Source organism: Prunus dulcis, chromosome 5, assembly GCF_902201215.1.
Source record: "Prunus dulcis chromosome 5, ALMONDv2, whole genome shotgun sequence".
Lineage (NCBI taxonomy): Eukaryota > Viridiplantae > Streptophyta > Magnoliopsida > Rosales > Rosaceae > Prunus > Prunus dulcis.
Window position 1 is genome coordinate 2,186,480 of NC_047654.1, and position 15,745 is coordinate 2,202,224.

At 37.0% G+C, this 15,745-nt stretch overlaps 2 protein-coding genes across 2 annotated transcripts; both read right to left on the minus strand.

The window, feature by feature from the left end:
• Positions 1-249: 249 nt before the first annotated feature.
• On the minus strand, positions 250-2,459 carry LOC117628692 (pectate lyase-like). Its single transcript, XM_034361188.1, has 4 exons — positions 2,070-2,459; positions 1,282-1,942; positions 896-1,138; positions 250-729 (listed from the first exon to the last, which is right to left on the minus strand). Exons 1-4 carry the CDS (start codon positions 2,273-2,275, stop codon positions 508-510), a joined length of 1,332 nt encoding a protein of 443 aa, XP_034217079.1. The 5' UTR covers positions 2,276-2,459; the 3' UTR covers positions 250-507.
• Positions 2,460-10,370: 7,911 nt separating this feature from the next.
• Positions 10,371-15,744, minus strand: LOC117627536 (alpha-amylase 3, chloroplastic-like; the record flags this gene model as incomplete). The annotated part of the gene is made up of 7 exons (XM_034359658.1): positions 10,371-10,971; positions 11,089-11,256; positions 11,820-11,942; positions 12,543-12,792; positions 13,607-13,713; positions 14,511-14,700; positions 15,125-15,744. Coding segments are annotated over 7 exons (1,617 nt in total), but the record flags the coding sequence as incomplete, so codon positions are not given.
• Position 15,745: the final 1 nt, after the last annotated feature.

The window sequence follows — 15,745 nt, forward strand, 5'->3', positions numbered from 1 at the left end:
ATTAATGTAACTAGACTCTTTGTAAAAGTAATGAATAATAATAGTAAAAATTAGACAAGAAAGGATGCATAATAATTGGTTGGGGGTAAAGATTGATAGTCGGGTAATACTTATATGCTAGCTGACTCTGCACCTTCATTCACGCAATCCTGGCACTCTCCTTTAGTTAAGAAGTAGTTTTGGACAGTGCGATCATTCCAGATGCTATTTTAAAACACTTGTCATGCGGTTAAGCTGAAATTATTTAAATTTCAAAAAATAGCACGTACGTGTTCTTATTTTGTAGTTCTGAAGATACATTCTAATTTAATTAAGAAAAGGAAATATGCGGGTAAGTGTTTCCCAAACAAACCAAAAAAAAAGAAGAAAAAAAAAAGAGAGTAACGTTTTGTATAATAGAATACAACTCCTCTTTTTCTTCTGTTGGTGAAGACGGAAGAGTAGGCTTCTTTCTCATCCTCCGTTTGCATGCAGGAATGTACAACAGGAAAAATTAAAGCGCTCTGTCTAACATGGTTTGCCCACAAAGCAGTCAAGAGCGCCGGCAAACTTAGTCATTTTTGTGACGTAGGTACCGGGCTTGAAGGGAATCATATCAAGCTTGTCTGCGCGCAAATTGGCTGGGCTCCCAGATTCAACAAAGAATGCTCCATTCATAAACAAATCTCCCTCAGATTTCCAAAGCCAATTCTTCCACTCCGCTTCTGCCGTATACTCCCTCTTCGTCACCTAATCATATATTTAGTCACAACCAATCAGTAACTAACTATCTCGTCTGACCATCTAGGCTACCATTTTTTTAATACACGCGGCAAACGCTATTAGAAAAATAATTAAGACCTTATAAGGCGGTTGATTAGTTGAGATGGTACAAATATTATACAAGAAAAATTACCTCTTTGGTGGCGGAGTTTAAACCAGCAATGAACCTGTTACCCTGGCTGATGATGGTAGGGTTCATGCTGCCACCAATGGCATACATGAGCCAGTGGGTGTAGTCGTTGTTCACCACGTGGAAGAATCCGTGCCGGCACCTTGGCATCCTCTGCACCAAACCCTTACCAAAGTGGTTGAAGGCCACAGTAATTTGCATCATCTTGTCTTGAGTGTAGCTGTTGCTGGCACCGAACAACAGCACCTGCATATCAAAATTTTAATATATATATATCCACGAACACACATCTACTATATATATATATATATATATATATATATATAGAGAGAGAGAGAGAGAGAGAGAGAGAGAGAGAGTGTATGTTATAAGTTAGGGTTTGTACGTACCTCATTGTGCTTAGTGAAGTGGCAGTTGGAGATGGTGATACCGGTGGAACCCATGATGGCGTCTATGAGCCCATCTGTGCAATTTTCCATGGAAACGTGGTCAATCCAAATGTTGGAGGAGCCGAAGATGGAGATGCCATCACCATCACTCTTGGTCCTCTGACCAAAATGGTCGACGGAGTCTCTGATAATTCCACCTTCTTTGGCCTTAATTTGTTTGATGTGAAGGTTGGTGATGATCACATTCCTCACAAACTGGATGGTAATGCCAGCACCGTCAAATATGTTAACATTGGCTCCCCTACCATCAATGGTCTTGTCACTGGCCACCATCAGCTCTTGCTGCAGCCTAATCACCATGTTGCGTGCAAAGGTGATCCAAAGAGGCCCTTTTTGAATCACGGCGTGACGCAGGGTTCCCGGTCTAGGGTTTACCAAGTCGCCATCTGAGGGATCAGTCACGACATAAATAGGTCCGCCTTTACCCCCGGTGGTCTTGCGACCGAAGCCTTGGATACAGTCCACGATCTTCATGCGGTTGTTGGCCCAGTTAGGGTCACACCTCCAGCAGGAGTCAATTGTGTTGGTTACCTTGCATGGACCAACATATTTCTTTTGGCCCTTCAAGTTCCTTCTTGTCTCGTTTTTCCCCATTATAAGCCTGCATGCATGCAAAATTTAAGCCACGAAATTTGATACGAAAATTTATGTAATGTAAAAGAAACTTGCATGCATATTGAAACGATGTATATTGTGATGAAGGAAATTAATTGATGAAGAAGACCTACTCGCCAACTTGAGCATTGAACTCGTCGGTGACTCTCTGAGGATTTGGTTCGTAAGATTCCATGGTGTAGTTTTCGGCTTGCTCAGCTCGTTTTTTCCAATACTCATCTAATTGTTGAGGTTGATCACTTTCGGCATTGGCAATAATTGCAGCAAAGGATAAGAAAAAGAAGAAGAGAAGGATATATGAGTTAAATAATTTTGCCATTGTTTTTGTGTTTTGTTTTTGGTTCCCTTTGCGAGGAACAAACTGGTACGTACTTGGGCGGGTGGGAGAGGCCAAGGTTAACTCGAGGGCTAGCCTTTGGAGCTAGGCGACCAACCCAAGCCAAACAGATTGAACCCACAAGAGAATCAAAATGGGTTTAATCGGATACCTTTTGGTTTGCTTGGCCTGGGATAATTCTTCAAGGTGGGGGTGTTTAAATACTTAAGGCAACTATGGAGGATTTGCCAGTGATGATGGGAGATATGGCGGGAAGTTTGGGGAACCACTTCCAAGCTACGGTTCACAGTGAAAAGCGGAGTCCATTTTTAGAAATAGTGCTTATCCAATATAGGTTCCTACAATTTCTATTTTCTAGACATATATCCATCATTCTATAAATCTATGTGTAAAACTCAATTTCAAACTTAAACGACCAGTAGGATATAAGAGGTCATAGTATTCCTATGTTTTTACATCGTTTACCATTAGACTTCATATTTTATTTATAATTTATTCCAAGTATTTCATTAACTGTCATAATTGTAATTAAAACTTCCTATTAATGGCATATCAATCACTCTATTTCTTTTGGTTGCCATTCCCTCTAACACATGGCCCCCAAATTGCAAACCATATATATATATATATATATATATATATGTAAATTACATATCCAATAATCTACATATGAAAAATAAAAATAAAATATATACCTATAAAAATATAGGTATATTATTTACCAAAAAAATAAAAAATAAACTAGGTCAATTAAATTTGTAATTGAAATTTCAGTACATTTTTTATAAATTAAAAATAGGTACACAATAATTTGTAGAAAATCGATATGTTGTATAATTGAAATTTATGCACATTTTTTATAAATTAAAAATAGGTGCATTATTTAGAAGAAAAAAAAAATAAGTTCATTATACTAGGTAAATTTTTTTAATAGGTATACATTATTAGAGAAAAAAAATAGGTACATTATTTAGAGAAAAATGTTTTTCAAAAAACAAACAATAAATAGATTATCAAATTATTTTTCAACATAATTAGAATGTACACTATTATTCATAAAACTATAATAAAATAGATTACTAGTCGTATAATTCATAAAAGGAAAACAACATAATTTTTTTTATTAAATAAACCAAAACGTTAATAACCTATAGATTACTACTACATTAATGTTGAATTTAATATTTAATTTCAAATAAGTTTATAAATTAATTCCTACATCCATTACAACCATTTGGAGATCTTTCCAAATTCAACGTGCATCATCAACCCTCCATAACACATTAACTTATAAATAAAGGTAGTTTTGGAATCCGAAAAATACAATAAATCATATTTTAAGTTATATTAGGTAACTTGCTTAGTTGAATCCTAGTCATCGAATATTATTTTAAAAAATTGGATATTTTAAATAGAAAAATAAAGGGATGGGTTGTAGGTGATTTAAAATAAATTTTATGGGCAAAGGACTCACTAGTGTAGTGGTTTGGAGTATTTACTCCCTCAGGCAAGGTCCTGGGTTCGAGTCCTAGCATCTGTGTTGTGTGTGTGAGTTTAATATGCTATCGCCCCTTTCAATAGGAAAGGACCTCAAAAAAATAATAATAATAATAATTTTATGGGTCTAAGCTCAATTTACTATTAAAAAATATTCGTAACTTCTTTCTTTTCTTCTTTGATATGGACTTTGAGTTGACAGCTTCAATCAAAAAGCTAGCCATCAAACTCTAATTCAACCAGGAAAAGGGAAAATTACTAAAATTCACCCTAACTTTCCTACAACCACATGACCATCGCACTCATAAAGATTTCTCATTGAGGGTTGAGGTCGAATTAAATTAGTCATATTTGTTCCTTAAAGAAAATAATAAATTAAAATTAAAATAAATAAATAAAAAGCGTATTTACTGTACCCCCTAAAACTTCAGTCAAATCTTACTTTAACTCCTCCCCAAAGTTAAAGTGACTCACTTAACCCCCTTGATCGTGGTTTTGTGTTCCACTTTACCCCCCATTGTTAACGCCATCCAAAACACTGTCAAAAATGCTGACGTGGCAAGGTCATTATGGTACAAGCACACACGGTGGCCAATTGCTAAGCATAGTCTACTTGGCAAAGTGAACCCCACATGCTTTTAAAATCGAAATCTAAGCAGCTCAAGTGGACCACAATTTACAATACTCTCTCTTCTTCTTTTTTTCGATAAAAGGGTTTCTGAACCCCAAAAACAAAATTTACTTACCACCATTTTGAGGATTGAAGGTGCTATACCCAGATAAAAATTTCTTCATCTTTCTTTAGCCTCATTAACAACAATGTCATCACCCTCATCCTTTACATTTATAGCCTTTTCATAACCCTCATCCTTCACATTTATAGCCTCTTCATCATCCTCATCCTCCTCATACATACCCTCATAACTAGATTGTTCATCACTCTCATCTTCTTGTTCAAATTCAACAGTAGGTTTCTTGCAATAGTGAAGGGAAAATTAGGTGTAGGGATTTCTATAACCCCGTGAATATATGAGAGAACAAATCATCTAGCCTATGCATATCAAATATGAAATCAAATAAAACGGAAGCAAGAAAATAGCTAGAGATTCATACAAGTCTCAACTTAGGTCCCAATCTTTATAGGTCTATGAAAGTTTGCACCTTTGACACTAATATCACATATTAAAGAGAATGTAGGAAGTGAGCTTAATTACCCTTAGAGCGAATTTTGAATCCAATGATGGTATTCAAGTAGAGGGAATGGTCCTTTAGTTGTTGATTCTCCATCTTATTCTCCAAATAGGCACAATAAAGTTATGCCTCTCCAGAGTATCTTCACTAAGGTAGAATGAGAATAGGAGAATAAGGAACCAAGAGGAGAATGTGGGTGCTAGCCTTTACTTCCTCTATGGTGGCCGACCAAGGGAGACTAAGGAAGAGGTTTGATGTTTTCCTCTCTTCCTAAATGCCAAACTTGAAACCCTAAGGAGGTGTTGTGCTATAACTATGATTATATATATACATATTGTCACACATGTGCCCTTAGAGACCCCATGTACCGCACCCTCCTCTTCCTTATTCTTTTTGGGCTACTTTGATCTATCACATTATTCTTATAATGTGTCACACTTTGCCTAAGTCTATTAGGTCCATTTTCCTATAAATATTTAAGTCATATAGGACCAAAACTAAAGTTCCATAACTTTAATTAATTCATTAAGCTAATCTAATTAGTTTAATTGATTTAATGACTTAACTAATTACATCACTAACTTGTCTAATTAGCATTGGTCCTAGTCAACCTTGTGTTGACCACGTCAAGTCTCAGGTCAATGGTTTGACCTTTAACTTTGACTTTTGACCTTGACTTTGACTTTGACTTTGACTTTGACCAAGCTACAAAATCATTTATTCTCTTTTCAATTCTCGATCCATACCTTTTCGGTGTGCGACCTTATAGGTTCTTATTAGCGAGGCTGTAGGGAAGAATGATTACTTCTAAACCGAATGTAAATCGTGTCCCTCTATACAATTCTTCCTATTGGCAAAAACTAATTGTAATTAGTCCTTACAGAGCTTCCACAAACCATGAGTGACACCTAGCAGTCTGTCATGGCTACCCAAGCTAAATAGAATTCATTTTGAGAACAATGCAATACTCTATGTCTTGTTGTTGTTAGGATATGGTTAACTCGTGTCAAATCCCTAACATGACATCAATAGGTTATATGATTTATGACATCAATAGGTTATATGATTTACTTGGATGCAATTGCAAACATTCTTGTTTCAATTCTTATATTGTACTTTGGCCAAAGATTCAACGAATAATATCTTTATAGTATTCTCTCTTCTTACTAAGAGTAGAGATTTCTTACTGTACGTTCACATGCCTCTGTGCATATGATGAGTATCCTCAAGAACACCTTTAAGTCACATCCTTTTGATACGACTGTATAGTGTTCTAAAAAATAAACAACTCATACACAAGATAACTATGATGTCTCAAGTCTAAGGACTAATTTGCATTATCGCACTTTAGAATTATTTGTTTGACACTTGTGAGTAAGACTTCCATACAAGAATTCTTGAGTTGATCGCATTCAGTGAACTGCATCTCTATAGAGCACCTACACACATGTCTCAGTGTCTTTACACGAATGACTTGAGACTAGTCATCCTCCTATTTGAGGAGACATAGCATGTACTAGTCTTTGCGGTTCACTATTTTCCAATTGGTGATCCTATGACCATGAACTTTTTAGGATATGATACTTCTATGATGGAAAGGTTTCATGAATCTAACTTCTTTAGACTGCTTTCCATTCATATCTTTATCCATGGACTTGTTACCTTATGTACATTATGTATCTTAGAGTAACATTCACTCCCCTTTGATTATATTAATTATATTATATTCTTAGAATATTCCATTTTTATACTGGCTTCTAGGGCATATATCTAACAACTAGGACCCCTCTCGCTCCAAGCCACTGTAGTTTCATCCACATCAATAACAGTGGAGTGTTCCAAGTAAATTACAATCACTCTTTCAAAGCTATGAGGCACCAAATGACACCATTAAAGTAGTTGAGCATCACTATCTATGCACACTTTCTTACCACTTTGTATCCATGTCACAACCACTTGGTCATGGTAGCCAAGCTTTTTTGCATACCCATATATCTCTAAAAAATTTATGTAGTTCACAAGACACTAATCCAAATAATCAACAAACCCCTCTTGCGCGCCCCCTTCTCCCCCCACACATAAAACTATCACTCATTGAGGTTTGGAGACTTTACCATTATACTTCCATGGTGTACTTCAAATGTGATTATTCCTTTGTCATATGCACAACAGAACATTAAAAAACACACTTTAACCACTGCCTAGTCATATGTACAGTTTAAAAAGGAGAACACAACAACCAAACTGCCAGTAAACATAGATGGAGCAACATTCACACACAATCCTGGGATTTATGTTGGATTTTTGGGGTCAAAGAAGCGGACAATCCTGGGAAATATATAGGTTTACCTACTATTTGGGGAAGGTCTAAGAAAGAGGCTCTTAATTATAAGAAAGAGGCTCTTAATTATATTAAAGAGCACATTTTGGGGAAAGTCCATGGTTGGATGCAAAAACATTTATCGCAAGTTGGTAAGAAGACTTTGATAAAGGCTGTTCTTTTTGCTATCCCTTCTTACTCCAATTACTTTATATCGTGAAATTGATTCACTTATTGCAAATTTCTAGTGGGGTAATAATTCAGTAGGGGGAAATAAAATTCATTGGAAGTGTTGGGAGCTGATGGCTTTATCTAAGGCAGTTGGAGGTATGGGGTTCAAAAACCTAGGTTATTTTAATGATGCTATGCTCGGCAAGCCTGGAGGATTATTTGCAACCCGGGTGCCTTATGGGTCCAAATTATTAAAGGTTTATATTTTCCTGATTGCAGCTTTTTGGAGGCTCAAAAAAGAAGCCGTGCTTCGTGGGCTTAGTCAAGCATTCTAGTGGGACGGGATATTATTCTTTCTGGAGCTTATTGGCATATTCTAAATGGATATTCTACCTCAATTTGGGCTGATAAATGGATCCCAGGTGATTATTTGCGACCTTGTCTCCTTGTTCTTATGGATGCTCCTGTCAATGTGTGTGAGTTAATTGATTGGGATCATAGAGTTTGGAATTTGTTACCCATTGCTCATCTTATCTCCTAACATGAACTTAATGCTATTACGGCTATTCTGATCCGGGGGTCTGTTTCTGGTGACCGGCTGGTTTGGCCATAGGTCAAGTCTGGTAACTTTACTGTGAAGTCGGGCTATAATTAGATTGTAAATCAAAACATTAGGTGTCCCTTGGCTAATGCACAATCTTCGCATACCATTTCTCTTGTCACATGGAAGATCATTTGGAAGTCCAAAACCCTTCCAAAAGTGAAACAATTTCTTTGGAGAGCGGTCTCTAATATTCTCCCTTCCTTCTTAAATCTCTATAAGCGCAAGTTGTCCTCTTCGCATTTATGTCCTATTTTTTTGGAGAGGCCTGAATCAATTTAACATAGGCTGGTCATTTGTCCTTGGACAGCGTGTGTTTGGTTTGGAAGTGCAATTGGCTATCGCATGGATTTGCAAAGTTTTACTTCTTTGGATAGATGGTTGGGCAGTCTCTTGAGAGGGGGGAGTATGTTTTCATCCAATTCTAGGTGGATTTGGTCAGTTGTTGCTTTCACTTGTTGGCATATTTGGAAGGCTCGATGTAAATTTGTTTATAATGATATCCCAATTATGCCTACAGCTACTAGATCTCGTGCTTGTTTGGTGGTGTCAAAATTTTGGAATGTTACAGAGAAGCTAGTTCTTGGGTCTGTGGGTATGCCTATTCAGATTTCTTCCCCTCATCCTTCTCATTGGCTACCCCCCATTTCTTCTTATGTTAAGATTAATACTGACGGTTCTTGGAAATCTGGTTCTGCTATGGCTGGAGTTGGCGTTATTATTCAGAAGATTCTGGTTCTTGTATTGGGGGTCTTGCTGCTCAGGTGCGTGCCCAATCTCCACTTATGGTTGAAGTTTTGGCCTTGAAACATGGTCTTTTGAGAGCTAAAGAGTTGAATTTGGTTTATGTTGTGGTGGAATCTGATTCTCAAGTGGCTATTAATTCTGTTCAAAGGGATGTTTCTTCCTCTAATTGGGAGTTGTATCCTATCCTTAAGGGTATTAGGTTTCTTAAAGCCTATTTCACAATTGAATTGGGCATGAATGTCCTGTGAAGCGAACCGATCTGCGGTTGTCGTTGCCTCGCTTGCCAGGAAGGGGATGTGCTTGGAGTCGTGGTTTGTGCGACCTCCATCCTCTCTAGTTCATATTTTATCTCGGGATGGTCTTCCTTGCCCTCCGCTTGGTGCTTAATCTTCTGTTGTGTGGCTTTTCACTTGTTTTGTTCTTTTGGCTTGTTTTTAGTTCTTTGGTTTGGTGTGTCTGTCCTGTTTGTTTGGTTGGGTTTGGCTCCCCTTTGGGCCTTTGCCGGTTGGCTTTTATGATATCTTTGTTGACAAAAAAAAAAAAAAAGCACTAAAAGAACCTTTAAACAACTAGTAAACAACAAAAACATAACATCAAGACATAGGGGACCACAACAATATTTAATTCCAGACTTTTCAAACTCAACGCCTTTGGACTGGACCTAACAAAGCAAGCAGACAATGAAGAAGCTTAAACCTGGACCGCACTCTGTAAGTCTCTTGCTTTCATCGATTCCACGTCAGAAAAGAATGGCCACTTACCATACTCGCGTTGAGAACCTCCTTTTTCTCTCGATATAGTCATTGTTTTCTTCAGTCTCTCAGATATTCGCACTTCTCCCAAGATTTCGATTCTTCTGCAATATTTGCTCCTTATTAGATTCTCTCTCTCTCTCTCTCTCTCTCTCTTCGATTATACACTCTAAACCCTAATCCCCAAATTTTTTCGACTTAGAAGCTTCTTCGTTTGGCCAAATCTACGAACTCAGCTACTTAGATTTCGATTTTAAAAGCATGTGGGGAACACTTTGCCACGTAGGACGCTGATTATACTCAGTAATTGGCCACCGTGTGTGCTTTTACCATAATGATCCTACCACGTCAGCATTTTGACTGTCTTCTGGATAGCGTTAATGATGAGGGGTAAAGTGGAATACAAAACCACAATCAAGAGGGTTAAGTGGGCCACTTTAACTTTGGGGGGAATGGGTAAAATGAGATTTGACCGAAGTTTCAAGGAGTACTATAGTTTATAAGTTGAAATAAAACTGTTATGGTCGGCTCAGTGTCCATAGAGAGAAACTCTCATGCAATGGGGATAACACTTCTTGGTATCCTCGGCCAATAACACAATGACACATTGAAGTTATCCCACGTGTCATTGTGTTCCCATTACAAAAAAGTTTTTTCGTGATGCACTAATTAAAACGTTATGAGTTTTTTAAAATATTTTATATACAAGCGATATTGAGGAGGGAATCAAACCTAGGACCTCATGGACATGAGTATACTCTTAACCTCTTGAGCTACAAGCTTCTTGCAATTAAAACATTTTTAGTTAAAAACATTGCTTTATTAATTAATCAATGAACAATAACTTGTTTACACATTAATGGAATATACACTAGAACATGTTTTTGCATAGAAGGAATCACAATAAATATCAATAGTCTATATGATGGAAACACTGCCCTTTTAAACCTAAAACATGCTCACCACTTCCACACCTAGCCGACTGGCTGCAATTTTCTATTGCTGAAAGCAGGTCTTTCCGATCGTCTGTTGAGCTTTGACAATCCCTTGAACTACGGAAATGCATGGCAAGAAAACTTCAATTCAAGGTTCTCAGCCAGACCTCCAGAGAGAAGTACATATTATTCTATCTTGGCACCCTTTGATTTGCTTAGATGTAAAATATGGGAACTTCCTTATTGAATCATCCTGCAATCAACTTTTATATACTCATAGCTACATAATATCGTTGTGGACAAAGTTATGATGCTTCCCAGACCTTGTAGTCTCTGCCCTCCGCACATTTAGACCATCTTTGAGGTCCACTTGGGGGTTCGTAGTGACCTGGTCCGATTTTTACAGCAACCTTTTCATCAATGATGGCTGCATACACGTCTCTTTCTGCCTTGGTAATTTTAACCTATATTGTAAAATGAAAAATCAAATCGATGCTTTGATAATATGTTCCACAGAAGAACGGAAACAGACATCTAGTTTGAAAGTGAATGAAGCCTACAACTTGGTTATTGATACTTACTCTACTCCGACAGTTGAGCTTGTTCCGGTTTCTCAGAGAGAGTAGAGCTTTAATTTCAGAATGGTAGTGAGAGAAAATGTGGTCATAGAAAACTGTTGGGGTTCCTGGATGAGTCAGAATGTAAGCATATCCTTGCATTTCTTTATCATGTGGAAACCTCCAATGACCCTTCAAAAGGAAAGAATGAAAGTAAAAATTTGTAGCTGGTTACTCCTAAAATATCAAAAGTAACGATAACACTATAGAAAGGTCCAAACACTACTCTCTGCTCTCCACTTATCTGAATTCCTGAAAGGAAGGTTGGAGGAGCAAGAGATAACTCAAGATATATGGTGATCCATCCAGAATGTAAAAGAGACCAATTCCATCACTTGGGAAGAGCTCATATGGAAGGGCCCATTTCAAACCCAGGTAGTGAACTTTAAGTTTTCTAGCAAAGAGGTCTTAAAACAACAAAAATTTTTGAAATGATCTACAGGATTTCTCATGAATGTCATCTACAAATAAAAGTTGCCCCTTATTTAGGGAAAGCAATTCAGTGTAGTTGCCTTCATTCTCAATTGGATTGTATCATGTTAAAAGGTAAAATTTAGATCAATGTCCTACCCAAGCTTGAATCTGATACGGGCTGTTGGAGGTAGGTGGATTTTACCCTCAGCTGTCCGATAGGGACAGATCAATATTTCTCTTGGCTAGAAAATAACGGGATTCAAGAGCAAAGAAGTTAAAACCTGAGTAGAACCAGTATCGTGATTCTCTATGAAAGTGACAGCACGAGATGGCCACCATCCAAGAACCCCTGGAGGCTTTCCCTTCTGATCTGATAATCGCCAATACTCACATTTTTCCAGTGCCTACAAAATATATTCTATGTGAACAAAAGTATCATACAAACATGGAAAGATGGAAAGCAAATAACTATAGTTTATAGACAATGGCCAGTGTATCCAAAAGCATATCATTCTTCAGAACAGTTACTGAACCTCTTGACTGGACATCAAACAGAATAAGATTATAAAAGGAAAACAAGCTAATATAGTTGATCATATCACATATACGCATTTGAGTATTATGTACCACTTAAAATGCTAACTTTAGGCCAATACTTGAGGTGCAAACTATGTCCTTTCTAAGTAGGTGAGCACTCTCAAAAGCCCTTTTTCTTTTATTTAGAAACATGGTTTGCCACTAGGTGATACTGCTTCTTATGGAACAACCAGAATTTTGCCAAAAACTATAAGCAATATTTTACTATAATGCCTGATAATGCGGCACCCACTAAATGGATGCTAAAATTCAACACACAAGTCAACACTATAGTATGAAGAAAAATAAAATTAACATAAACCTATGAATCAATACAAGCCCATCTGATACCACTGTGGTGTACTATAGGGACCAATTGAGAACAAATTTGGCAGTTGCAATTTAAAATTACAAAGATGAACACTTACTGCATGGAGAATCCCTTTTGTTGTGACATCAAATGCACCAGCAGTTCCATTAGTAGCATTGATCCAATCAACAATTCTCTGCCTGTGTGCATCTTGATTGTGATCCATTTCACCGTATGTATAACATAGGGAATCCCAATACTCGCCTACAGCAAAGTAGGGCTCAGTAGAATCTATGTAGTCCTTGACATAACCACCCCAAAATCCTCTAACAAAATCAAGCCTCCATCCGTCATACCCAATTTCTTCCCTGTGACAGTCACTCATACATTTACATCAAAATGCTAGAGTAAACTTTCAACATATACAGCATAAGGGAAATGCACTTCAATACGATAAAATATAACAAGTCCATAATTTTTGAAGGAACGTCCATAAATATTAAATGCAAAGGCCAAACTGATATTGTACGTCAGCATATGTATAAGAAATGCATAAGACAACCTCATCTCAAGAACTCTTGAAATATTCAATTCAAGAAAAGGAGAAGTATGAAAAGAAGCAATTGCTTGTTGGAAAACCCAAATTAGAAGCAATTCACTAGAAAACATAAAAAGGCCCCATGGAAAGAAAAGACAACCAGTAAAAGTATACTACATTTTTCTCGTCAAAATAAAAACAATGTAAGTTTATACCATCAATGAAACCTTTAACAGACTGCCTTTAAACTCAAAAGACCATGAACCCACTCAAGAAGACATCAGTGCATTTATTTCTCAAAAGAACAAAGGGTCTCAAAGGCTAGGTGGCAACTAGGACTTGCTCTACGGAAAATCCCGAGAAATGCTATGAGACACCCCTTGAAGGTACTATGACCTCTACTCTAATTTCCATAGCACAATAACTCAAGTCTATGATCAAGCATGTGAATGTGCCCGAACTTACACACGTCCTATAACAGAGAGATGATCTAGCTTCAGGATCTACTTTTTAGTTTCTAGGATGTGCATTTCTCTTTTACATACAGTATTTGTGTTTAGTGATAGTGCGATACAAATCTTAAGTTGAATTCTCAAATAATAAGAACATCTTAGGAAATGGAGTAAATAGTCCAGACTAATAACCTTAGCCAGTGTAACCATTCTTTGATATCCTTCCTCACAAAATCTTGTGAATGATCAATGTTTGGAGCAGCATGAAAACACTCCCCACTACTTTTATTGCCCCTGCCCTGTATAACAGAAAGAAGGCATTTTCACCAATCTCAAAACATACTGCATACAAAATGTCACCAAGATAACGTAATAGGCAAACTTTGGCATATAAACATTCACTCTGCACATATGATAGACATACGAAGGCAATTCCATAAGCTGCAAGCTTCACACTTTTTACCCCTTTAACAAAAGTAGTCTAATACAAATCTAGAAGTAATATAATTTCTTCTTCCCACATATCACATTTATTCTATATTACTTTTAGTAACCTATAGAGATTACAAAATACTTTCCGAAATTAGTATCCAATCAACCATAAAATGAACAGACCTAGACAATCAGTTTTTTAACTATACATGTGAAGAAAAGGGGACTGAAGAAGATAGTCTAAAGAACAGGTAACATGTTCCAGTAAAGAGTTCCTTTCATTATTCATATTATTGAAATCAAATACGAATTTAGGGTCACCATTTGGTCGATTTGGACCGTAAATGCACTATGTTTATCCCTTGTAATGCTGAGCACCGTGAACATTCCAGAAACGAATTTAAGGTTACTTTGTATGATTGTCACACGCTAGCAAGGTCATATTCTACCGTATCACATGAGCACATCTATGCACATGAAATAAACCGCAGTATCACATGCTAACAAGTTCATAAACTACGGTATCACATGTACACATGTGAGCACATGAAATAAACTAAATATCATGTCTCTTTCTGAGCATACCCATGAACATTCTAGAAATGAAATTAAGACGGGCACAGAAAAATTAAAGAACTGAAAATGTGGAAGAAAAAATAAATACCTGAAAATGTGGATCGTCGGCAACAACTGCACGATCATCCCAATTTAAACGACCACCAAAGATATTCCAAATACCATTTTGATTCTGATATTCTGCACAACGGTGGTTCAGCACAGCATCTCCAAGAACTTTTATACCGACTTTATGGAATGTCCTCACAGTCTCCTTTAGTTCGTCAATATTTCCATATCTGAGAAGTGTGAGACAGCAGCAATCAGTACTTTTTAGTTTTTACAGTATACTCTATACAATGATACTAACTAGCATTTCTGATATGAAAGTTCAATATGAAGACTAGAAAAGAAAAGTAACCCTCTGAACCAAATAAAAGGAAATTTACTACCATTCCCATAAATGATAAAGAATGAAACCTTAAGGTTCAACAAGTGATTGGTATGTTGATCAGAATGCGCATAAACCAAGCAAGCAGAGGTATGCCAAACTACAAGTTTTTTTTTCAAGAGATGTTACAAAAATAGTTATAAATTTTTGAAAAATACAAGTGAAAATAGTAATCAAAGTGAAAGCAGAACAGAGCTAGCTCAATTATTTGGAGTGAACTATGAAGACCATGACAAAATTATTATGTGCATTATGAATTTAAGATATGGTACCTGGAGTTCAGATTATATAAATCCTTCGGCATGTACCCTTCAGGTGACACAGAGTCTGTAGGGGGTGGTAACCAAATCACAGTGAAACCTAGTGAAGATAATTCTGCAGCTTTACTTTGGAGTTCCATGTACCATCTTCTAGTTTTATGAGATTCCCAGTTAAAACCTTGGCACAATATTTCAAAACCTGTGCCTGTCCCTGAGCATATTTTGGCGGGGGCTTTCAATTCTTCAGTCTCTGAAATTGCTTCCTCTGTGAAAGTTGGAACAGTGCTTCGGAAGATACTATAGGCTTCGGAAGCCAATTTTTCTATTTCTTGAAGAATGCTTTCTTGTGCTTCTTTGGACTTTGTCTTTTGATTCTTCTCAGAGGAAATGTCACTCACCAAGTTCCTTATTTCATTTATTATTCCATTGGTATATGCAGTAATTTTTTTTTCTTGAACTGCTTCTGTACTACTGTCAGGTACCTTTGCATCTTCAGATGGAACCTCTCTTGGTAGAGCAACTGAGTGATTTGAGCTGGACAGAGGGATGTAGAAGTCATTGCCCGCACATTTCAACCACGTACTTTCATTTAGTTTGAAAACAAAAAGAAATCCTGCGAGTCCTTCTTCCAAA

Excerpts from the sequence above, each read along its gene's own strand:
- LOC117628692 (XM_034361188.1), bottom strand. The coding sequence starts at position 2,275 with ATGGCAAAATTATTTAACTCATATATCCTTCTCTTCTTCTTTTTCTTA. Across the intron at positions 1,943-2,069 it reads TTCAATGCTCAAGTTGGCGA|GCTTATAATGGGGAAAAACG; the intron begins GTAGGTCTTCTT and ends GCATGCATGCAG. Across the intron at positions 730-895 it reads TAAACTCCGCCACCAAAGAG|GTGACGAAGAGGGAGTATAC; the intron begins GTAATTTTTCTT and ends ATATATGATTAG.